At 41.2% G+C, this 26458-nt stretch overlaps 1 protein-coding gene and 1 pseudogene across 1 annotated transcript; one reads left to right on the top strand and one right to left on the bottom strand.

The window, feature by feature from the left end:
- Positions 1–221: 221 nt before the first annotated feature.
- Positions 222–26458, bottom strand: LOC105483013 (uncharacterized; annotated as a pseudogene).
- On the top strand, positions 4035–4812 carry LOC105482977 (phosphoglycerate mutase 1-like). Its single transcript, XM_011743516.2, has one exon. It carries the CDS (start codon positions 4035–4037, stop codon positions 4704–4706), a length of 672 nt encoding a protein of 223 aa, XP_011741818.2. The 3' UTR covers positions 4707–4812.

Genomic DNA, 26458 nt, shown 5'->3' with positions numbered 1-26458 from the left:
AGTATAAGAGACTTAATATGGGGATATCAACTGTGGTAGACACTGAACTAAAGAAACTAAAAATTCCTTGGTAGAATAGGTTTCAAAAGTATTTAGAGATAATAAAAGTATAATTCTTTATATTTCACTTAAATCAAATTTAAACATTTCAGTGGTACTTGAACAGTTTGACTGATGGCCGAAGACTCTTTTCTCAGAAAACATTTTTCATCGCTGACTTATTAAAAATTGATGGTATTTCTATTGCAATTTTGCATAATGTTGATTATTGTTTTATCGGAACTGATTTGCACCAAAGGACTAATAGTGGCATAGGCATTGAGCACAGCTCCCTGCATGCTCAGGACAAGGTATGGGTCATATGTCCATAGCAAGGTTAAAAAGATTGAGAAGATAAAGTCTACCCAGTGCATGACCACAAAGAAACTCACCAGCAGCAGGATGGTCTGGGTGGCCCTTTTCTCTGGGGAGGGTCTTGGAGAGGTGGCTGCTGTGGAGGTGCTGGGATTGCCTCCAATGCCTGGACAGGAGAATCACCATGTATGCACTCGAGAGCAGCATAAGTACTACACAGGACATCCTTGGACAATGTCACAGTGAAAAACACTCCCCTGATTGTGGAGTTCATGGGGGAAAGTGAGCAGTATTTACTGACATTCAGTAGCTTGATACGGGTCATGTTGGAAGAATGCACAGAGAAAAATATTAGCCAACTACTGAAGGACAAATTGAAGAACACCCCAAAAAAGAAAACATGCATAATGTAATTTGTAATTTGTCGATTTATGTTTAAACCTTGCCATCCAGGAGGTGCTGGGGCTGAGGCTGACGGCCTGGAGCGTGCTCAGAAGGCAGATGGTGCAGATGGAGAGGCCCCCCATTGCCCTGTTTGTGTAAAAAGGTGCCTTACACTTAAAGTCATTCCCAAAATGCAGTGATTCAAACATGTCTAGAGGCAAAAAATCAAGTGAGGGGCATCCGAATGTGAATGAGGGCCAGGTGACACATGAGTAAGTCACGGGGTTTAGGCCTGCAATTCAGAAGAGCGTAAGGGATGTGGAAGAAAAGGAGAAAGGTGTTGGCTGAGAATCCAACGCCAGCTTGAAAAACAAAGGCGTTTTTAACGATAAGTAGAAAGCATTTTCATCTTAATGGCATAGAGGAAACATACTTTCTATATCTGGAATAAAAGAAACAATAGATCCCATTTTATCAATGTTTGTTGTTCAGTGTTCAAAATTGTTACCATCATCATCTTTTTCCCCACTTATTCTTTGTCAAGCCTGCATATGAATTCTTGGGAATCCAGTTTCTGCATTCTTTTCCACACCAAATCATTTATCTTTGTAAAACAATAAGACTTCTACAATCATACAGTGCACAGTGCCTGTACTCCCACTATACCTGAGCCTGACTTTTTAGAAATCATATCCTTATTGTTCTACATTCTCTCCTATCACATTTAGCACCCAGAACAGTGATGGACAAACAAAATGACTCAGAAAAAGGGCCAGGCACAGTGGCTCATGCTTGTAATCCCAGTACTTTTGGAGACTGAGGTGGGAAGATTGCTTGAGGCCAGAAGTTCAAGACCAGCCTGGCAACATAGTGAGGTGCCATCTCTACAAAAAAATTAAAAAGTTAGTGAGACGTTGTGGCATGCACCTGTAGTACAAGCTACCCAGGAGGCTGAGGTGGGAAGATTGCTTGAGCCCAGGAGGTCAAGGCTGCAGTGAGCCATGATTGCACTACTGCATTCCAACCTGGGCAATGGAATGAGACCCTATCTCATAACAAATACAAAAACAAATAAAATTACTCAAAGGTATTTATGCATTTAAATTAAATGAAAATGTATTCTAATATGAAAAGAATCACTAAAGCAAGCAATTGAAAAGCTATTCAGCTGAGTCATTCTCACATCTCATCACTTTGATACATTCTGTTCTCCATCACTCTTCCACATTTCTGGACCCTTGTGATTATACTGGACCCATGGTGATAATTTGTGAAAATTTCACTATGTTTCAACAGCAGACTAGCAATCTTGATCACATCTGCAATCTTATCTTTTCTTTGCCATAGAATTTAACGTATTCCCAGTATCTGGGGAATTAGTATGTGAACATCTTTGGAAGGTTTTATCTTGCTTTTCTGAACCTTTCTTAATGTATCACTTAAAAATGGTCCCAGCTTGGCCAGGCATGGTGGCTCACATCTATAATCCCAGCACTTTGGGAGGCTGAGGCAGGCGGATCATGAGGTCAGGAGATCGAGACCATCCTGGCTAACACGGTGAAATCCCGTCTCTACTAAAAATACAAAAAGTTAGCCGGGCTAAAAAAACACAGCTAATTTTTGTATTTTGGGTAGAGATGGGTTTTCACCATGTTGGTCAGGCTGGTCTCAAACTCCTGACCTTGTGATTTGCCCACCTCGGCCTCCCAAAGTGTTGGGATTACAGGCATGAGCCACTGCGCCCCGCCGAGATCTTACATTGATGTAAAGTATCAAGCTATCCTGCTGTTGTGTTCCACCCCTCATTCTTCAGTCTCCTCTGCTGCTTCTATTCACAGCAGTGTTTGATTTCACACATTTATCAGTCAAGCACCCACTCGTTAGCAGTAGCCACTTATTTTTGGCCCTTGTGATATCCATCAAACACAATTTTAATCATAACTAAACATAACATTAACTTAATCATAATTATGACTACACATATATGATCCTCTTCCTTAACAAATAATACCTATTAAATTGTTAGATGATAACATCATGACATTTCTTCTTATAAATCTATGAATCTTAGCATAGATAGGGCAGCAGCTCAGCCTGTTTAGGTCCAGCATAATGTGCTACTTTTCCTATTCTGATGAAATTTCTCCATTTGACCTCAGTCAGGGCCACCCAGCCCACAGACTTCTATTGTCCACAAATTTACTTTTTCCTGCTCTCTCTAACCCAGTCCAACATATCATTTGTTGCAATCAATATGACTTCATTTCTCAATCCAGTTGCCTTTGTTGGATCTTGATTTGTTTGCCTTCTTGCAAGTCTTTCAACTCCATTTGAAACTTTTTTCCCACTGCCCAAAGAAAAAACTGTCAATCAAAAATTATATGCCTAAGAAAGCTATAGAACAACAATAAAGACAAAATATGCATCTGACTAAGGTCTACAAGCATCTGTAAGGAACTCAAATGAATTTGCAAGAGAAAAACAACTCCATTAAAAAGTGGTAAAGGATATGAACAGACATTTTTGAAATGAAGACATACAGGCTGGCTGCCACCTCATGCCTGTAATCCCAGTACTTTGGGAGGCCAAGGCAGGCAGATCACGAGTTCAGGAGATCAAGACCTGCCTGGCTAACACGGTGAAACCCCGTCTCTACTAAAAGTACAAAAAATTAGCCGGGCTTGGTGGCATGCGCCTGTAGTCCCAGCTACTCTGGAAGCTGAAGCAGGAGAATCACTTGAACCTGGGAGGCGGAGGTTGCAGTTAGCCAAGATCGCACCACTGCACTCCAGCCTGGGTGACAGAACGAGACTCTGTCTCAAAAAACAACAACAAAAAAAGATACACATGCGGCCAAGAAGCATATGATAAAAAGCTCAATATCACTGATCATTAGAGAAATGCAAATCAAAATCACAATGAGACGCCATCTCACACCATTCAGAATGGCTAGTTACTATTAAAAGGTTAAAAAAAAATAACTGATGCTGGTGAAGTAGTGGAGAAAAGGGAAACACTTATACACTGTTAGTGAAAGTGTAAATTAGTTCAATCATTGTGGAAAGCTGTATCGCAATTTCTTAAAGAGTTAAAAGCAGAACCACCATTTGACACAGCGATCCCATTACTGGGTATATACCCAGAGGAATATACATTATTCTGCCATAAAGACACATGCATGTGAATGTTCACTGCAGCACTACTCACAATGGTAAAGATGTGGAATCAACCTAAATGTTCATCAATGACATTGGATACTAAAAATGTGGTACAGGCCGCATCCCCAGCCCACGGCCATGGCCGCCTACAAACTGGTGCTCATCCAGCATGGTGAGAGCGCATGGAACCAGGACAACCGCTTCAGCGGCTGGTACCACGCTGACCTGAGCCCAGCGGGCCCCGAGGAGGCGAAGCACGGAGGGCAGGCTCTGAAAGATGCTGGCTATGAGTTAGACATCTGCTTCACCTCAGTGCAGAAGAGAGCGATCCGGACCCTCTGGACAGTGCTAGATGCCATTGATCAGATGTGGCTGCCAGTGGTGAGGACCTGGCGCCTCAATGAGCGGCAATGTGGGGGTCTAACAGCTCTCAATAAAGCAGAAACTGCAGCAAAGCATGGTGAGGCCCAGGTGAAGATCTGGAGGCGCTCCTATGATGTCCCACCACCTCCGATGGAGCCCGACCACCCTTTCTACAGCAACATCAGTAAGGATCGCAGGTATGCAGACCTCACAAAAGATCAGCTACCCTCCTGTGAGAGTCTGAAGGACACTATTGCCAGAGCTCTGACCTTCTGGAATAAAGAAATAGTTCCCCAGATCAAGGAGAGGAAATGTGTACTGATTGCAGCCCATGGCAACAGCCTCCGGGGCATTGTCAAGCATCTGGAGGGTCTCTCTAAAGAGGCTATCATGGAGCTGAACCTGCTGACTGGTATTCCAATGTCTATGAATTGGACAAGAACTTGAAGCCTATCAAGCCCATGCAGTTCCTGGGGGATGAAGAAACGGTGGGCAAAGCCATGGAAGCTGTGGCTGCCCAGGGCAAGGCCAAGAAGTGAAGGCCAGCGGGGAGGATACTGTCCCCAGGAGCACCCTTCCTGCCCGTCTTGTCCCTCTGCCCCTCCCACCTGCACATGTCACACTGACCACATCTGTAGACATCTTGAGTTGTAGCTGCAGATGGGGACAAGTGGCTCCCATTTGCATTTTAGCCTTTTTTGTCTCCTGCACCCACTCCCTTCATACAATCTAGTCAGAATGGCACTTCTAGAGCATAGGTTCTCAGTCCAAGCTCCGGAAAAGCTCCCCTTAGCCAACAGAGTTTAAAGGTAGTGACTTGGGTTTTTGCGAGTTCTTTGTTTACTAAGGACTTGTGGGGAGGAACCATGCTAAGCCATGACCAATGAGGAGAAGCAACAGAGCCCGTCTGTCCCCAGGAGGCAGTCCTCTGCTCTTCTGCAGTCAGGCCACTGCCTGGGGACTCTAGTCATTCCAGTGGAAGATGAATGTAACCTGCATGGTGATATGACAACTGTTTCCTCACTGACACCAGAGGAGCTGGCTCTAGAAGTTTGGGATCAATCCTGAATTTAGTTATGTGTTACATTTACTTTTATTACCAAAAAAAAGTATATATAATTAATGCAAAACAATAACCCCTTCTGGGGTCTCTTGTGGCGGTTGAAATAGTCCCACATGTGGTCATCAGAAAATAAGCCATTCCTCATACCAGTGTGGGATCAGTTCCTTGACCTCTGAGGGGCAGGAGTGCTTCCTGCTGTGTGTGTGAGAATCCCTTCTTGCCCCGTTTCGTGGCAGTGAAACGCCCCTTGGTCCTGTCCAAGTGTGTCTTTCACTGATTTCTAAATCACGTTCTAGTTGCTTGGCCCTGCCACATGGGTCCAGTGTTCATCTGAGCATAACTGTACTAAATGCTTTTCCCAGATCACTATGAGAAAGGAGTGATGTGCAGTAAAAAAAAAAAAAAAAAAAAAAAATGTGGTACATGCCCACCATGGAATATTATTTAAGCATAATAGAATGAGATCACATCATTTGCAAAGACATGGATGAAGCTGGAGGACATTATCTTTAGCAAACTAACACAGGAACAGAAAACCCAATACCGCATGGTCTCACTTAAAAGTGGGAGGTAGGCCGGGCACTGTGACTCACCCCTGTAATACCAGCACTTTGAGAGGCCAAGGCAGGAGGATCACCACCTGAGGCCAGGAGTTTGAGACCAGCCTGGCCAACATGGGGAAATCCCATCTCTACTAAAAATACAAAATTAGCCTGGTGTGGTGGTGGACACCTGTAATCCCAGCTACTCTGGAGGCTGAGGCAGGAGAATCGCTTGAACCCAGGAGGCAGAGGTTGCAGTGAGCTGAGATCACGCCACTGCACTCCAGCCTGGGTAACAGAGTGAGACTCCGTCTGAAAAAAAAAAAAAAAGTGGGAGGTGAATTACGAGAACTCATGAACTCATGAAGAAAGACGTTTCCCAGACACTGGGATATATACTTGAATGTGGAAGGTGGGAGGAGGGAGAGAAGCAGAAAAGGTAACTATTGAGTACTGGGCTTAATGTCTGGGTGATGAAAAAATCTGTACAACAAACCCTCATGACATGAGTTTACCTATATAACAAACCTTCACATGTACCTCCAAATTGAAAATAATTTTTTAAAAATATCAGCATTAACTATAGCAATTAGAGTCATAATCTTTTATAACACAAGAAATTTTGAGTAATTTGTTAATTGTTCCGAAGGCTTATTCTCACACAATATTCTTTCTGATTATTTCTTGTTAACTGCAGAGAAACAGTAGAAATGTGAGATACTAAAAATTAAAAATAAATACATTGAAAAACACAAATTCTCAAAAAAGTTAAGAAAAAATAAAATATAGAAATAGCTCTACATAGAAATAAATGTAACATATTAATAGATCTATAACAAAGAAAGAGATCAAATTAATTAGAACCTTTACACAAATAAAAGCCCCAGGACAAATGGCTTAACCGGTAAATTCTATTAAGCATTCAATAAAGAATTAATACTGGGCCGGGGGTGGTGGCTCACACCTGTAATCCCAGCACTTTGGGAGGCTGAGGTGGATGGATCACCTGAGGTCTGGAGTTCAAGACCAGCCTGACCAACATGGAGAAACCCCGTCTCTACTAAAAATATAAAATTAGCCAAGTGTGGTAGTGCATGCCTGTAATCCCAGCTATTTGGGAAGCTGAGGCAGAAGAATCGCTTGAATCCGGGAGGTGGAGGTTGCAGTGAGCCGAGATCACACCATTGCACTCCAGCCTCGGCAACAAGAGTAAAATTCTGTCTCAAATAAGAATAATTATTATTATTATATTATATTAATTAATTATATATTAAATAATTATATATTATATTAATAATTATTAATAATTATTAACTTTTCACAAATACTTCCAAAAAATTGAATCAGTGAAAACATTTCCCAAGTCATTCTATCAGATCAGTATTACTATGATTCCAAAATCAAACAGAAACTTTACTAGATAAAAAATGACTTATCTTTATCCTTCATGCATACAGACACTAAGATTCTAAAACAAAAACAAAAAAAACTAGCAAACTGAATCTGAATCTAGCAAAATGTGAAACTCATTAAACACCATTGTCAAATGGGATTATTTTGCAAATGTGATGTTGGCTTAAAAATCTAAAAATCAAACAATCTTCTAGTTTAGAAAATAAGTAGAACCATATTCTATTACAAACTTACATAATCATCTATATTAGCATGGTATTCCCCAAAAACCCACTAGAACTGATAAACAAGCTCACCAGGGTCACAAGATACAAAAACAACCTGTAAGACTGAATTGTACTTTTATATGAGACCAGTGAAAAATCTGAAAGTAAGCAATTCTTTTAATAACAGCATCAAAGAAAGAAACATTTAGAAATAAATCTGCCGAGTACGGTGGCTCACGCCTCTAATCCCAGCACTTTGGGAGGCCAAGACAGGTGGATCATCTGAGGTCAGCAGTTTGAGACCAGCCTGGGCAACATGGAGAAACCTCATCTCTACCAAAAATACAAAAATTAGCCAAGTGTCGTGGCGCGCGCCTGTAGTCCCAGCTACTCAGGATGCTGAGGTGAGAGGATCACCTGAGCCCTGGAGGTGGAGGCTGCAGTGAGCCAAGATGGTACCGCTGCACTTCAGCCTGGGTGACAGGGCAAGACCCTGTCTAAACAAACAAACAAAAACTACAATGAGATAACAGTTATTGCTCAATAGATTACTACATCTAAAAGATAGTAACAAGTGTTGACTAAAGTGTGAAGAATACGAAATCCTCACACATTGTTGATGAGAATTAAAATAGTGCAGCCAACACGTGAGAAAAAGGCAATTCCTCATAAAGTTATACATGGTTTTACATATGACTCAGAAATCCCACCCTCAGGTAAATACCCAAAAGAATGGAAATCTGCAGCACTCAAAGATTCATATGTGAATGCTTACATCAGCACTCTTCGTATAGCCAAAATGAATAGAATCCAAATATCCATCGACTAGTGGAAGAAAAATTAGTATGTGCCATAGCCATACAGCAGAGTATTACTCACTAATCAAAAGGAATGAAGCAGTGATGCATACTACAACAGGAATGAACCTCTAAAACGTTAAGCCAAGTGAAAGAAATCAGACCCAAAAGACTACTTAATTAATTATTTCACTTATAAGAAATTTTTATAAAAGACTCACCTTTAGAAACAGAAAATAGATTGATGATTGTCTACGGTTGGGACAGTAATGGGGAGTGAATGCGAATTGACTAAAATTTTCTTTAAGAGAAAATGACCCGCTGGGGAGCCAAAATGCTGAGTGGGTGCAAGAAGGAACATCTTCCACAGGGAGACCAAGACATCAGGAAGATAGGCACACTCTGAGCCGATCTTTGGAGGGAAGGCACTGAGAGTAGACGGAGGGAGAACACAGATGCTGGGCTGAAGCGGGAGGATGCTGGGAACCCTGCACAGGGTTGCTGAGCATTGGAACTCATTCCTGGCCCCCGGTGACTCTTGGAGAAGGGGTGGATTGAGCAGGTGAGGAGTGACCCACTCTCACGGCAAACCTCTGAAATTCTAGAAGCAGGAGGTCCTACAACCCCCACAGACACGTGAGCTGGCAGAGAGAGCTGCTTAGATAGGAGGCAAGGGCTGGACTCTAGCCTGTGCAGAACCCAGAGGGGTTGGCATGGAAATAGCTGCAGTGGGCCACGACCAAGGATGCCCATCCGCCAAGGTTTGTCATGCCCTTCTAGGAGACTTTAGTCTTGGAGTAACTGTCATACCTGGACAGGGCAAGGCAGTCTTGCAGTGGAATGGACCAGTCTGACTTGAGCAGCCTCCTGTCTGCTGTCCTCTCCTGAGGGCCCAGCGTGGCTGCACCCATTTGCAGCACAGCCTCAGATGCCTAATCAGGGTGCTTCCCTGGGGCCCTCATCATAGCTCCTTCACTGGAAGACTGCGCCTGACTGTTGGACAGCTCCAGCAGACTGACCACTGCCAACATGTACGAGCCCACTCACAGATAACCCCCACTACAGCCTCCGCCATTGGCATGAAAACACACACAAATGCCCACAACTGTGCCTCTGCTGCTGCTGGCACAAACGCATTCACAAACACCAGCAATCCACCCCTACTACACCACTGCCATTGCAGGCATGAACACACACACAAACACTAACAAGCCTGCCCTCACCGGTGCCCTGCCACTGCTACTGCCACAACCAATGTGAGTGTGGGCACCACACATGTGTCATTTTAAATTTTTTGTAGAGACAGGGTCTCCCAGTGCTGCCCAGGCTGGTCTTGAACTCCTGGGCTCAAACCATCTTCCTGCCTCAGCCTTCCAAAGTGCCAGGATTATAGATGTGAGCCACTGCTCCTGGACTAGCTCCAATTTTGAAAGAAGTTCTACTCTATGTAAAGGCTATCAAACAGCATTGCATGTTACAAAGAACTCTTGGGTAAAAGAAACAGTCAATTGGTATGGCAAATTTTATTGCTGTCTTATTTTAAGAAACTGCCACAGTCAACTCAACCTTCAGCAACAACCACCCTGATTCGCAGCCATCAACATCAAGGAGAGACCCTGAGCCAGGAAAAATATTATGACTTGCTGAAGGCTCGGATGTTCATTAGCACTTTTTAGCAATAAAGTATTTTAAACTAAGGTGTGTACTTTTTTGGACATAATGCTATTATACACTTAATAGACTATAGTATCATGTAAACATACTTTATATGCACTGGAAAACCAAAAAATGCATGTGACTTGCTTTATTGCAATATTCGCTTTGTTGTGCTGGGCTGAAACTGAACATGCAATCTTTTGGGGTATGCCTGTAGCTTTAAAAAAATGAATACAGTGGATAAATATCACAAACATAATGTTACACTAAGAAACCAGATGCAAAAGTATACATGCTATCTCATTTCATTTATTTAAAAATTCGAAAAGCAGACAAAACAGAGTTTCTGGCTTCAGATAAGGGTGGAGTTGCTTTTTGAACAAACACTCTCACAGAAAATAATAATTTCTTGCATCCAACACAGGAGCACTCAGATTCATAAAACAAGCTCTTAGAGACCTATGAAGAGACTTAGATAAGCAGACAATGAGAGAGGGAGACTTCAACACCCCCACTGACAGTATTAGAGAAATCACAGAGGCAAAAAAGTAACAAAGATGTTTGGAACCTGCACTCAACACTTAACCAATTGGACCTAACAGACATCCACAGAACTCTCCACCCAAAAACAACAGAATATACATTCTTCACATGGCACATAATCTAGAATCAATCTTTCAATCAGCCATAAGACAATCCTCAGCAAATTCAAAAAATGAAATTATACCAACCACACTCCTGGACCACAGCACAGTAAAAATAGAAATCCGCACTAAGATGATGCTCAGAATTATACAATTACATGGAAATTAACAGCATGCTCCTGAAAGACTTCTGGGTAAACAATGAAATTAAGACAGGAATCAAGAATTTCTTTGAAACAGTGATAACAAAGATACGACATACCAGAAACTCAGGGACACAGCTAAAGCAGGGTTAAGAGGAAAGGTTAAAGCACTAAATGCCCACAGTAAGAAATATCTCAAATTAACAACTTCACATCACAACTAGAAGAACTAGAAAAACAAGAGCAAATCAAACACAAAACTAACAAGACAAGAAATAACCAAAATCAGAGCTGAACCAAATGAAATTGAGACATGAAAAACTGCACAAAAGAGCAATGAAACCAGAAGTTGGTTATTTGAAAGAATAAATAAGATTGATAGCCCACTAGCTAGACTAATGAAAAAAAGAGAAGACCTGAATAAACACAATCAGAAATTACAAAGGGAACATTACCTCTGACTCCACAGAAATACAAAAACTCTCAGAGGCTACCATAAACAACTCTGTGCACACAAACTAGAATATCTTGAAGAAACAAATAGATGCCTGGAAGCATACAACCTCCTCAGACTGAACCAGGGAGAACTTGAAACCCTGAACAGACCAATAATGGCTTCTGAAATTGAATCAGTAATAAAAAGCCTACCAACCAGAAAAAGTTCAGGACCAGACAGATTCACTGCTGAATTCTCCAGATATATAAAGAAGGGCTGGTACTATTACTACCGAAATTATTCTAAAAAAAAAAAATTTTAAAGGAGGAACTCCTCTCTAACTCATTCTATGAAGCCAGCAACATCCTGATACCAAAACCTGGCAAAGACACAACTGAAAAAGAAAAATTAAGCCAATATCACTGATGAACACTTCAATTTTCTTTTTTTTTTTTTTTTTTTTTTTTTTTTTTTTTTTTGAGACGGAGTCTCGCTCTGTCGCCCAGGCTGGAGTGCAGTGGCCGGATCTCAGCTCACTGCAAGCTCCGCCTCCCGGGTTCACGCCATTCTCCGGCCTCAGCCTCCCGAGTAGCTGGGACTACAGGCGCCCGCCACCTCGCCCGGCTAGTTTTTTGTATTTCTTAATAGAGACGGGGTTTCACCGTGTTAGCCAGGATGGTTTCGATCTCCTGACCTCGTGATCCGCCCGTCTCGGCCTCCCAAAGTGCTGGGATTACAGGCTTGAGCCACCGCGCCCGGCCGAACACTTCAATTTTCAAAGTGAAGGAATTCAGATCCAAAAAGCTATATATTCAGCCCTCTGTATCCATGAAGTTTGTATTCTTGGATTTAACCAACCAAGGATAAAAAATATAATTAGGCCTATGATGATGGTATCCATACTAAACCTATGGCATTATTTTTCTTGTTAGAATCTCCTAAACAATATCAGGATAACAACTATTGACATAGCACTTACATTGCATTAGGTATTATAAGTAACCTAGATATGACTTAAAGTTCACGTGCATAGGTTATATAAAAATAGTGTACCATTTTATATAAGGGATTGAGCATCTACAGATTTTCATATTTTCAGAAATTTGGAAAAAAATCCACCATACATACTGAGAGACAACTGTAAATTATATAAATCTATTTCTATAGCATTGTAAGAAAGAGCAAAATTATAGAGATGGAAAATGAGCAGTAGTAGCCAAAGGAAGGGATGGGGAAAGTTGTTTACTGAAAGGGACAACATAAGAGAAATTTGGTAGGTGAAAAAAAAGTTCTGTGTGATACTCCAGAGGTGAAAGATGACTCGAGACCATTGTTAAAATCTGTTGAACTGTACACAACAAAGAACAAATTTTTCTGTATAAAATTTTTTAAAAATCAGGCCGGGTGCAGTGGCTCATCCCAGCACTTTGAGACGTCAAGGTGGATGGAACACCAGAGGTCAGGAGTTCAAGACCAGCCCGGACGACATGGTGAAACTCCATCTCTAAAATACAAAAATTAGCTGGGCACGGTGGCAGGCACCTGTAATCCCTGTAAGCTACATGGGAGGCTGAAGCAGGAGAATTGCTTGAACGCGGGAGGTGGAGGTTGTAGTGAGCCGAGATTGTGCCATTGCACTCCAGCCTGGGCTACAGAGCAAAACTCCCATCTCAAAAAAAAAAAAAATTTTTTTTTAAATAGTTCAAGTTGCTGAAGAAATTTAAATAGAATGTAGACAATGACAGATGAATTAAACTATATTCCAAATGTATGACATACTAACTATTTTACTGGGGTTGGGGATGAAAAGTCCTCACCCAAGTAACTTTGGGAAACATACTGGATATTGCAAGAATCAAAATCTCTACACAAACGCTAAACTATATTTCAACTTTATTGTTGAAATTCCTCTGTCAGGAATATTTATCTCTTCCCTCCCTCTTTCTTCCTTCCATTCTTCCTTCCTTTTCATTTCATTTCTTTTCTTTTTTGTATTTTGTATTTTTATTTTTTTGAGATGGGGTCTCACTCTATCACCCAGGCTGGAGTGCAGTGGTGCGATCTCAGGTCACTGCAACCTCCACCTCCTGGGTTCACGTGATTCTCCTGTCTCAGACTCCCGGGTTCACGTGATTCTCCTGTCTCAGCCTCCCAGGTAGCTGGGACTACAGGTGTGCACCACCACACTTGGCTAATTTTGTATTTTTAGTAGAGACAGGGTTTCACCATGTTGTCCAGGTTGGTCTCGAACTCCTGACGTCAGGTGATTCACCCACCTCGGCCTCCCAAAGTGCTGGGATGACAGGCATGAGCCACCGTGGCTGGCCGGTATTTACTTTCTAATCATACATGGACTTTTACACAAATGCTTTGTGCATGCACGCAATTCTGTATGCGTGTTATAACATCAATAAATATTAAATATTGCAGGCTGGGTGTGGTGGCTCATGTCTGTAATCCCAGCACTTTGGGAGGCCAAGGAGGGTGGAGCATGAGGTCAGGAGTTCGAGACCACTCTGATCAACATGGTGAAACCCCATCTCTACTAAAAATACAAAAGTTAGCCAGGAATGGTGGCGCGTGCCTGTAATCCCAGCTACTTAGGAGGCTGAGGCAGAAGAAACGCTTGAACCTGAGAGGTAGAGGTTGCACTGAGCCGAGATTATGCCATTGCACTCCAGCCTGGGCATCAGAGGGAGACTCCGTCTCAGAAAAAAAAAAAAAAAATTACATATTTACACAAAAATCTGAACTCAGTATCTCAGAGTGACAGAAATATTTTACTTTCTTTCGTTTTAAAGTGGGACATGTCCACTCATATTGTCAGATGAGTTTTAATATTTTAAGATATTTATTCGTGTCCTACCCCTTGGGTGATCCCTAGGTCTTTCAGTTTTTGTCTCAAGTAAGAAATTGTCATGGTTTTGATTTTTACACAAATTTTTCTGGCAAAGGCCTCCTCCACAAAAATGCTCACCAAGGCTAGGCACCTTGTAGGAGGGCACTTGAAAAATGCATTGAAATCAGGAGCACAATGAATAGCAGAAGTGAGTCCTTACAGGAATGCTTGTAATTTTTGCCCATTGATTTTGTAGCCTGAGACTTTGCTGAAGTCGCTTATCAGCTTAAGGAGTTTTTGGACTGAGATGATGCAGTTTTCTAAGTATAGAATCATGTCTTCTGCAGACAGAGACAATTTGACTTCCTCTCTTCCTATTTGAATACCCTTTATTTCTTTCTCTTGCCTGATAGCCCTGACCAGAACTTCCAAAACTATGTTGAATAGGAGTGATGAGAGAGGGCATCCTTCTCTTGTGCCAGTTTTCAAAGGCAATGCTTCCAGCTTTTGCCCATTCAGTATATTGGCTATGGGTTTGTCATAAATAGCTTGTATTATTTTGAGATATCTTCCATCAATACCTAGTTTATTGAGATTTTTTTAAATGAAGGGATGCTGAATTTTATCAAAGACCTTTTCTGCATCTATTGAGATAATCATGTGGTTTTTGTCGTTAGTTCTGTTTATGTGATGGATTACGTTTATTGATTTGCATATGTTGAACCAGCTTTGCATCCCAGGGATGAAGTCAACTTGATCATGGCGGATAAGCTTTTTGATGTGCTGCTGGATTTGGTTTGCCAGTATTTTATTGAGAATTTTTACATCGATATTCATCAGGGATACTGGCCTGAAGTTTTCTTTTTTGTTGTGTCTCTGCCAGGTTTTGGTATCAGGATGATGCTGGCCTCATAAAATGAGTTAGGGAGAAGTCCATCATTTTCTTTTCTTTTTTTTTTTTTTTTTTTTTTGAGACGGAGTCCCACTGTCACCCAGGCTGGAGTGCAGTGGGACCATGTTGGCTCACTGCAACCTCCATCTCCTGGGTTCAGGCAATTCTCCTGCCTCAGCCTCCTGAGTAGCTGGGATTACAGGTGCCCACTACCACGCCCAGCTAATTTTTTAATATTTTTAGTAGAGATGGGATTTCACCATGTTGGCCAGGCTGGTCTCAAACTCCTGACCTCTGGTGATCCACCTGCCTTGGCCTCCCACAGTGCTGGGATTACACACATGAGCCACCGCGCCTGGCCTTGGCCTTTTTTTTTTTTTTTTTTTTTTTTTTTTGGATATGGAGTCTTGCTCTGTCTCCCAGGCTGGAGTGCAATGGTGCAATCTCATCTCACTGCAACCTCCATGTAGCTGGAATTGCAGGCACATACCACTATGCCCAGCTAATTTTTGTATTTTTAGTAGAGACAAGGTTTCACTATCTTGGCCAGGCTGGTCTTGAACTCCTGACCTCAGGTGATCCACCCACTTCGGCCTCCCAAAGTGCTGGGATTACAGGCATGAGCCACTGCGCCTGCATCATTTTCAATTATTTGGAATAGTTTCAGAAGGAGTGGTACCAGCCCCTTTGCACCTCTGGTAGAATTTTGCTGTGAATCCATCTGATCCTGGAATTTTTTTGGTTGGTAGGCTGGCAGAGAGCCAAATCATGAATGAACTCCCATTCACAATTGCTACAAAGAGAATACAATACCTAGGAATACAGCTAACAAGGGATGTGAAGAACCTCTTCAAGGAGAACTACAAACCACTATTCAAGGAAATAAGAGAGGACAGAAACAAACGGAAAAACATTTCATCCTCATGGATTGGAAGAATCAACATTGTGAAAATTGCCATATGTCCAAAGTAATTTATAGATTCAATGCTATTCCCATCAAAATACCATTGACATTCTTCACAGAATTAGAAAAAACTACTTTAAATTTCATGTGGAACCAAAAAAGAGCCTGCATAGCCAAGACAATCCTAAGCAAAAAGAATGAAGCTGGAGGCATCATGCTACCTGACTTCAAACTATACTACAAGGCTACAATAACCAGACACTTCTCAAAGGAAGCCATTTATATGGCCAACAAACATATGAGAAAAAAAAGGTCAACATCGTTGATCATTAGAAAAATGCAAATCAAAACCACCATGACATACCATCTCTCACCAGTCGGAATGGTGATTATTAAAAAGTGAAGAAAGAATAGATGCTGGTGAGGCCGTGGAGAAATAGGAACCCTTTTACAGTGTTGGTAGAAATGTAAATGAGCTCAACCATTGTGGAAGACAGTGTGGCGATTCCTCAAGGGTCTAGAACCAGAAATGCCATTTGACCCAGCAATTCCATTACTGGGTATATACCCAAAATATTATAAATATTTCTTCTATAAAGACACATGTCCACATATGTTTATTGCAGCACTATTTACAATAGCAAAGACATGAAACCAACCCAAATGCCCATCAGTGATAGACTGGATAAAGAAAATGTGGTATGTATACACCATGGTATACTATGTAGCCATATAAAGGAATGAGATCATGTCCTTTTCAGGGACATGGATGAAGCTGGAAGCCATTATCCTCTGCAAACTAACACAGGAACAGAAAACCAAACGCCTCATGTTCTCACTTACAAAAGGGAGCTGAACAATGAGAACACATGGACACAGGGAGGTGAACAACACACTTTGGGGCCTGTTGGGGAATGGGAGGTGATGGGAGAGAACCTAGAGGATGGGTCACTAGGTGCAGCAAACCACCATGGCATACAAATACACTGATATTATACACTGTTTGTGGAAATTTAAATTAGTACAGCCATTAGGAAAAACAGTATAAAGTTTCCCAAAAAATTATCAGTAGAACTACCAAATGATTCACTAAATCCAGTGCTGGCTATATATCCCCAAAACTGTAATCAGTATATTGAAGAGACATAGCCACTTCCATATCTAGCACTATTTACAATAGCTAAGACATGGAATCAACCTAAGTGTCTATCAATGGATAAATGAATTTACAAATGTGGCACATACACGCAATGAAACACTGTCCAGTCATTAAAAGGATGAGATTTCGTCCTTTGCAGCAGCATGAATGAACCTGAAGGGCATTGTGTTAAGTGAGATAAGCCAGGTATCAAAATATAATACTGCATGTGTTCACTAATATATGGAATCTAAAAAAGCATGGTACTGGTACCAAAACAGACATATAGAACAATGGAACAGAACAAAGAACTCAGAAATAATGTCATACATCTACACCCATCTGATCTTCAACAAATCAGACAAAAACAACCAATGGGGATGCATTAGCTGAGTGTGATTTCCATGTGAGCTGTGGGGATTTGCCTGATGGCCATTGCTGAGATTCAGGTCTTGTAAAACAGCTTTGCCTTAATAAAAATAAAAGAACACCTACAAGATATACTCAGCCTGTTTGGCTAAATTGCATAGGAGGAAATGTTTTCTCAGAAGATCTACCTTTAAGTCACTTTCTTTCAGAATTAGAGGTTGTTTCACAGTAGTATGTTTTAGTCTTTGTTGAAAATCATAGATAGCATACGAACACCAAAAAAGGACAAAAAGAATTTGCAGACATGTAGAGTATATTACATGTGATTTCAAATTTCTCCTATGATAAGAAATTAAAAAAAAAAAAAAAAGTTGGGCCTTGATTTTCTAAACTCAGTCCACAGCCATTTCCCCAAATTGTAACAGGCCCAACGTATTTGTATGAGCATGTCACAGTAACATACCAATACACTGAGGCAGCAGGGTTTGCAGCAGAGAGAGTTTGATAATCACAGGCAGCTGAAATAGAAGATGAGAAGACCCCTCAAATCCAACTCCCTGAGGAATTCTGGGCCGGAGTTTTTAAGGGGATCATGAAGAGTGAGGGGCTGAGAAACTGGAGTCATTGATTGGCTGGGATAGGTGGCATGAAATCCTGAGGATGTGGAAACTGCATTCTTTTCTAAATCAGTTTCTTATGGGATCTTTCAGACCAGTTGACATCAGTAGTTTTACTTGTATGCAGGACCTGAAAGAATGTCTCATATGGAAGACTTGACACTTCACAATACTTAAGTCGTTATGTACGGAGCCATTGAGGGGAACTATAATCCTGTGACAGGGCATGCATGTGATTCTGGGCAATCAGCAGCAAACTGAGGAAGCAGGTCAGGGAGCAGCTGAGCTCACAATCAATGCTGAGTATGCTGCAAGCCTGGCTTATTTTCATTTCCCGCCCCCCACCCCCACCCTGACCCTTTTTCCTGATTAATTTTATAAAGCTTAAACTTTACAGTGTAAGAAATGGCTTCAAAATTATTCCAAGTTCTTCCCAGATGTTTCAGAAGCATTCTCTGGAGGGGATTATTCCCAGTGGTAGAGTACTAGATGGATGAAAATGTCAAAATAATTACTGCTTCTATTGCAGAAGTGTCACTCTCCAGAACCTCAAAGGCCTAGGGAAGCTGCATGAGTAGTGTGATCTACCGAGGTAGATAGGCTTTGGGGTCAGTCACAGTTGATCCTGAGTCCCAGCCCAGTCTCTTAGTAGCCGTGGGGGTTTGGAAAAGAAAAGGGATTCAGGCCCTTCACCTCCCTGAGGTTAGAAGAGACCCTGGACCTTCACTTCAATGTGGCAGCCACTGGCCCTATGAGCCTACTGAGCACCTGGAATGTGTATGGTCTGAACTGAGAGGTACTAAACACTTAAATACAGAGAGAATTTTAAAGCTTTAGTACCAAAAGAGATACCGTATTAATAATTTAATATTGATCACATATTACAATAATATTTTGAATCTACTGGGTTAAATAAATTATAGTCAATTTCACCTGTTTCTTTTTCTTTTCTTTTATGTGGCTACTAGAAAATTTAACATGACGCATGTGGCTCACCGTTTATAACTATTGGACATTGCTGCATTAGAGGATTGCCTCTCTTTTTAAAGCTCAGGCTACCTCCTCAAATGACTGGAGGCCAGGAAGTTTATAAAATGTAAATTTTTAAAATAATCATCATTTTTTCCATTTTTGAATACTATATTTGTTATTTATAAATAAAAATAACTTTCTATACAAGGTTAAATGTGAATGTCCCACAGGTGGGACCAGGCCCCAGAGCAGGGAGAAAGCCCAGCCTGAAAAGGGCTGCACTGCAGCCGAGAACCTGTGATCCTGGCCTCATTCAGCCGTATGCCCCATTGTAACTCCTGTCAGTCAGGGGCTGAGTCGGGCAGGCACTAGAGCCCTATCCATTCAGTGGCACTGGGGTGGGAACTATTAAAACAGGCACACAGCCAGTTAGGAGAGGGCAGCCCTCCACCATCTGGTGGGTCTTTGTCTCTCTCTTATCTGCCTGACCTGGGGGCTGGTCTCCACTGCTTTGTCTCCTACATTCCAGGGTGCCCCCGGTGGCTCTGCAGCAGCCATAGTTGTCCTATGACCTGCAAATACTGAGAGATACATAGGAAGGCTGCCAGGACAGCCCAGAATCCAGAAAATGGTGAGTGTGTCAGAGCAGGTGTACTGAGATGGGGAAGGAGGCTGATTGAACCTGGCTAGAACTGGCTGTGGCAGGACCCTGATGTCCCCAGTCTGCAGAAAAGAGCTTCCACTGCCTCAGCTCAGGCCTCAGCCCCTCCAGCATAGGGCGGGGGTGCTGGACAGCAGCTGAGAACCTGGGTGTTCTGTTCTTTTCCTATGAGGCAGCTTCAGCCCCAGCCAGGAGCCCTCTCTGGGCAGCTCTGTGCCTGCACCCTGTGTCTCTCTCAGAGTGCATGGTGATGACAGGGGGGCCATCAGGGAGAATACCAACTCAGATTATGGGATTCCTGCATGGAAGAAGCTGTGGTCCATGGGATTTCCAGTCCCTCCTTTCTCATGTTAAAGATTAGACTGAGTTACCATTAAAGATTAGACTGAGTTACCATTAAAGTGTTAAAGACCTTATTTGAGCAGATAGCAATTCATATCAGGGAGCAACTGGCCATGGTTTGTGGTTTGGGGGCTCACTGAAGGGGCTTTAAGGAAAGGCTTTTTATAAGGTAAATGAGGAAGCAAGCCCCATTAAATTGTTGTTTGGTTACAGTTTTGTGGTCACCTTATTTATACTATTCAGGTGGAAATTTTCTGATTACAGAACATAATCAGGGGTTAACTGCCAGTTTGTAGTTGGTTAAGCCTGTCTTTTTTCCTCTAAATTAGTAATTTACAAAAAAAAATGCATTCAGTTCTATTTAAGTTTTCTTAGGTGTAAATCTAGAGTATTACAGCTGATTCAATTTAATTGCCTCCTACTTAGTTATTTTCACCCTACACTGAGAGCCTAGTTTTCCCTGCATTTTCTGCATGTATGGAAAGCGCAGTCTCAAATCCACAAACCTGTTCCCCCAGGCTAACTCTTCTAGTGCTTACACGAAAATCCTAAGTGTCTCATTCCTTTTCCACATTCCCAAACACCAATTTTAGTTTTTTATTAGTCAGTTTTAATATGCTCAACCTTTAGAAAGACTATTATAAATATTTTCTTTTAATTATAGCCAACTTATACACAAAATTTCTTTCCTAAATTCCCTTTCACAAACCTTTTCACAACTTATACAGACCATCCATACATAACATGCTTGAATTTTCTGCTTTGTCTTATACTTCCTCTTTCTTTCTTTCTTTTTTCTTTTCTTTTTTTGAGGTGGAGTCTCTCTCTGTCACCCAGACTGGAGTGCAGTGTCACGATCTCAGCTCACTTCAACCTCTGCCTCCTGGGTTCAAGCAATTCCCTGCCTCAGCCTTTCAAGTAGCTGGAATTACAGGCATGTGCCACCACGGCCGGCTAATTTTTGTATTTTTAGTAGAGACGGGTTTCACCATCTTAGCCAGGCTGACCTCGTGATCCACCCACCTCAGCCTCCCAAAGTGCTGGGATTACAGGTGTGAGCCACCGCACCCAGCCGCTTCTTTCTTAAATAAACAGCCATCTTATTCTAGAACAAAAATTTTTCCACATACAATGGTTTTCTAATATTATTTTAAAAATAATTTCCATTTTAATTTCTTTATTGACTTCATGGTCATTCAGGAACATGTTGTTTAAATTTCATGTATTTGTATAATTTCCAGAATTTCTCTTGGTATTGATTTCTAGTTTCACTCCACTGTGGTCTGAGAAGATACTTAGTATGATTTCAATATTTTAAAATTTGCTGAGACTTGTTTTGCCTGCCATATAGCCTATCTTGGACAATAATTCATATGCCACTGAGAAGAATGTATATTCTGCAGTTGTTGAGTAGAATGTTCTGTAAATGTCTGTTAAGTCATTTGGTCTAAAATAGAGTTTAAGTCTAATGTTTATTTATTTTCTGTATAGATAATCTGTCTAATGCTCTGAGTGGAGTATTGAATTTCCCAGTTATTACTGTATTGCTATCTATCTCTCTGTTTATGACTAATAATACTGGTTTTCTAAAGTTGGGTGATCCAGTGTTTTGTAAATATAGATTCATAATTGTTACAGCTTCTTGCTGAATTGGCCCCTTTATCATTATACAATAACCCTTTCGCCTTTTGTTTAACTGTTTTGACTCAAAGTCTGGTTTATCTAAGTATAGCATCTCCTTTTTGCTTTTAGTTTCCATTTGCATGAATGATCTTTTTCCACTCCTTTACTTTATGTGTATTTCCAGGTAAGGTAAGGCATGGGTTTTGGGGTCAGGCAGGGTTGATCCTGAGTCCCAGCCCAGCCTCTTCCTAACATGGGGGTTTGGAAAATCCAGGTTTTCCAAATCCTGAAAAAATCTCAGGAAAGGTGAGTTTCTTATAAGAAGCACATGGTTGGATAATATTTTAAAATCTATTCAGCCAGTCTATATCTTTTAAATAAGCATTTAATCCATTTATAGTCAAGATTTATATTAATATGCAGGGTTTATTTCCTGACATGTTGTTACTTGTTTTCTAGTTGTTTTATAGATTCTTTGTTTTTTTTTTTGTTTTTGTTTTTGTTTTTGTTTTGAGACGGAGTCTTGCTCTGTCACCCAGGCTGGAGTGCAGTGGCCGGATCTCAGCTCACTGCAAGCTCCGCCTCCCGGGTTCACGCCATTCTCCTGGCTCAGCCTCCCGAGTAGCTGGGACTACAGGCGCCCGCCACCTCGCCCGGCTAGTTTTTTTTTTGTATTTTTAGTAGAGACGGGGTTTCGCCGTGTTAGCCAGGATGGTCTCGATCTCCTGACCTCGTGATCCACCCGTCTCGGCCTCCCAAAGTGCTGGGATTACAGGCTTGAGCCACCGCGCCCGGCCGATTCTTTGTATTTTTATTTTTCTTTGACTGTTATTGTGGTTTGGTGGAATTCTGTAGAAGACTCCTTTGATTCCTTTCTATTCTGTTATATTTGTGAGAAAGTTTGGCCATATAAACCAATGGACATCATTTTTGAGCACGACACAAAGTTTTAAGCTTGGAAAATTATTATTAACTTGATGAAACCTGAAATGCTACAGGTAATATTATCTAAGTACTATGAAATGACAACAGAAACTGTCATGCGCGTCGCTGTGAAGAGACCACCAAACAGGCTTTGTGTGAGCAATAAAGCTTTTTAATCACCTGGGTGCAGGCGGGCTGAGTCGGAAAAGAGAGTCAGCAAGGGAGATAGGGGTGGGGCCGTTTTATAGGATTTGGGTAGGTAAAGGAAAATCACAGTCAAAGGGGATTGTTCTCTGGTGGGCAGGGGTGGGGGTCACAAGGTGCTCAGTGGGGGAGCTTTTTGAGCCAGGATGAGCCAGGAAAAGGAATTTCACAAGGTGATGTCATCACTTAAGGCAAGGATCGGTCATTTTCACTTCTTTTGTGGTGGAATGTCATCAGTTAAGGCAGGTGCAGGGCATTTTCACTTCTTTTGTGATTCTTCAGTTACTTCAGGCCATCTGGGAGTATACATGAAAGTCACAGGGGATACCATGGCTTGGCTTGGGTTCAGAGGCCTGACAGAAACTATCAATTAAAGTCTAATCAATAAGCAATATCTAGCCACATGCAAATTTCCTCTAAGATTATTTTAATAAACTATTGTAGTAAATAGAAAATCTAAACTGAGGCCGGGCGCGGTGGCTCAAGCCTGTAATCCCAGCACTTTGGGAGGCCGAGACGGGCGGATCACAAGGTCAGGAGATCGAGACCATCCTGGCTAACACGGCGAAACCCCGTCTCTACTAAAAACACAAAAAATTAGCCGGGCGAGGTGGCGGCGCCTGTGGTCCCAGCTACTCGGGAGGCTGAGGCAGGAGAATGGCGTAAACCCGGGAGGCGGAGCTTGCAGTGAGCTGAGATCAGGCCACTGCACTCCAGCCTGGGCGACAGAGCGAGACTCCGTCTCAAAAAAAAAAAAAAAAAGGAAAATCTAAACTGAGATTACTTTTATAGAGACAGAGAATTGCTAAGAAAGCATTTTGAAGGCAGGAGGCAAAGGACCTACAATTAATCAATTAATTCTACCAGTAGTGTCTTAAGATCACAGAAAGATAGTGATTCTGGCTATATGCAGACGTTTTTAATTAAAGAGGAGGCTTATTGCTCAAGAAATTTGTGCAAAATATAAACATACTTTTTTTGGTTTTGGTTTTGGTTTTTTTGGGACCAAGTCTCGCTCTGTTGCCCAGGCTGGAGTGCAGCGGCTGGATCTTGCTCACTGCAAGCTCCGCCTCCCGGGTTCACGCCATTCTCCTGCCTCAGCCTCCTGAGTAGCTGGGACTACAGGAGCCCGCCACCATTCCCGGTTTGTTTGTTTGTTTGTTTTTTTTAGTAGAGACGGGGTCTCACCGTGTTAGCCAGAATGGTCTCAATCTCCTGACCTCGTGATCTGCCTGCCTCGGCCTCCCAAAGTGCTGGGATTACATGCGTGAGCCACCGCGCTCAGCCAAACATACTTTTAAGTGTTAACAAAATATGTATACTCTACAAGTAATGTTACCATGAAGCATATGAAAGTTACGGTATTCTAACTAAAGAACATTAAGATTTCTTTTGAGATACTGTTCTGCCAGAAAATATCTATGTGCAATGTGAGTATATGAAATAGAACAAACATTATATAAATTTCCAGGTATTATTAATGCAGACAATTGAAAGTTCTAAAAAGTTACAAAAATCTTTAACATGTCCAATGCAGCTGATAGGAAAAATATTTTTGCAGGGTCAGGAATAAACTAGAAGAAGGATTTCTAGGAATAATCAAACTGAGAAGCCACTGCTCCCTTCAGGTATGGTTGATTGCAAGGGCCTCAAACCTGTGTGGATTGCCCAATATGCCCCCTTGAAATAAACAAAGAAAAAGTACTGACCGAAGTTATCCCAAATGTGAGAAGCAAATTTTAAACTATGAAGCACATAAGAAAATAAGCTACCAGCATAAAGGACGAGAGAAAAATTAAGCATATAAACTTTAGTTATTTTAAATATACTTAAAATATTTAAGTAAAGACAATGGGTATAATGGAAAATTTAAAAATGATTTCAAAAGACCAAGAAACTACAAATTAAACAAGCATATTTGGAAACGAGCCAATGAGAAATTGAAAAAATAAATGTTTAATACACAACACTTGGGTTAAATATTAAGTTAGACTGACATGATGAGCAGATTAGTAAACTGAAATATTGAGCAGAATGAATATCACCAAATAAGGTAAAGCAAAGTATAAAAATACAAATATAATTATAGGTATATGAAGAATATGAGAAGGAAAAAATACATTTCAATTATCCAACAGAACATATAAAAATAATGAACCACAATAGTAAAATAAATGATTTATGAATTTCTAAAATTAAAAATGAGATCTAAATCCTTAAATTCAGAGGTGCACTGTGAAAAAATAGTTAAAGAAAAATATTCAGTGGGAATAATGCTCAAACTTTATAATACCAAAGAAAAGGAAATAACTTACAAGCCATGAGAGAGAAAAGAGAGATAAACTGTAAAGGTCAGAGCACAATCTATGCAGCCTTTGTAGAGCCAGAAAACAGAGAAATACACATTAAAAAGTGGTGAGAGAAATTATTGTCCAACCTATAATTGGATACTTAGCTAAAATATCATTAATAAACAAGAATAAACTAAGTTATTTTCAAAAGTAAATTTAAAATTAAGAGATTTTATTACCAATAAAAGCTTCTTAAGTACAAATCTCAAGAAGATAGAAAAGTTGTCCTATATGGAGTTTAGGGAATCAGAATTAAAGATATGAAATTTATGAACACATGGGGCTAAAGTGGTGGATACTGAACTGAAGAAACCACCAAGTTCTCGGTAGCATTGGTTTCAAAAGAACTTAGATTTAATAAAAGTAGAATTCTGTACAATTTCATTAAATCAAATATCAAAAAATCTGCTGCTTGAATAATTTAACTGATGACAAGAACATACTTTTCTGTGGATTATGTTTGTTATTAATTTGCTAAAAATCTATCACACTTCTGTTGCATATTTCACTGAATATTGGCTATCCTTTCAGAACTGATTAGCACCAAAGGGCTTACAGTGGCATAGACATTGCCCACAAGCCTCTGGACACCCAGGGTAACAGGATCATATGCCCATAAGAAGGAAGATGAGATACTCAGGTCCACCCGGTATATAAACACAAACAAACTCACCATCAGCAGGATGGTCTGGGTGGCCCTTTTCTCTGGGGAGGTCTTGGAGAGAGGTTATTCTGTGAAGGTACTGGGATCACCTCTGATGCCTGGACAGGAGAGTCACTATGTATGCACTTGACAGCAGCATGATTCCTACAATGGAGACATCTGTAAGCAGTGGCAGCATGATAAACAGGTTCCAGATGATGTACCTTTCAGAGGAAATCGAGCAGTATTTACTAATACTTAGCACATTGGTCTGGGTCATGTTAGAAGAAGCCACAGTGAAGAAGATCAGGGTACTACTGCAGAACAAACTGAGAAACCATAAGAAGGAAAAAACATGGATGATGTAATCTGTGGATTTATATTTGAATCTAGCCAATCAGGAGGTGCTGGGGCTGATAGTGATGGTCTGCAGCACGCTCAGGAGGCAGGTGGTGCAGATGGAGAGGCCCCTCATCACCCTGTTCAGGTAGAAAAATGCCTTACTCTTGAAGTCATTATGAAAATTCAGTGACTCAAACAGGTCTGGAGACACCAAAAACACCACAGTGAGAAGCAACACCATGTGAATGAAGGCCAAGTGACAAGTGGTCAGGTCAGTGGGCTTAGGTCCGCGATCCAGGAGTGTGAAGATGCAGAAAAAAAGGAGGAAGGTGTTGGCTACTATTTCAGCTAGGAACAAAAAGGCATTTTTTAAATGATAACGTAAATGGAACATACTCATCTGAGTGGGAAAGAGGAAACACATTTTACATGTCTGAAAAAAGTGATTCAACTTCCATCATCAATGTTATTTATTCGA

This window comes from Macaca nemestrina, chromosome 18, assembly GCF_043159975.1.
Source record: "Macaca nemestrina isolate mMacNem1 chromosome 18, mMacNem.hap1, whole genome shotgun sequence".
In the NCBI taxonomy this organism is placed as follows: domain Eukaryota; kingdom Metazoa; phylum Chordata; class Mammalia; order Primates; family Cercopithecidae; genus Macaca; species Macaca nemestrina.
Note: the sequence above shows the minus strand (reverse complement) of the source record. Positions and strands in the feature narration are given on the sequence as shown.

Coding starts and splice junctions, on each gene's coding strand:
- LOC105482977 (XM_011743516.2), top strand. CDS start 4,035: ATGGCCGCCTACAAACTGGTGCTCATCCAGCATGGTGAGAGCGCATGG.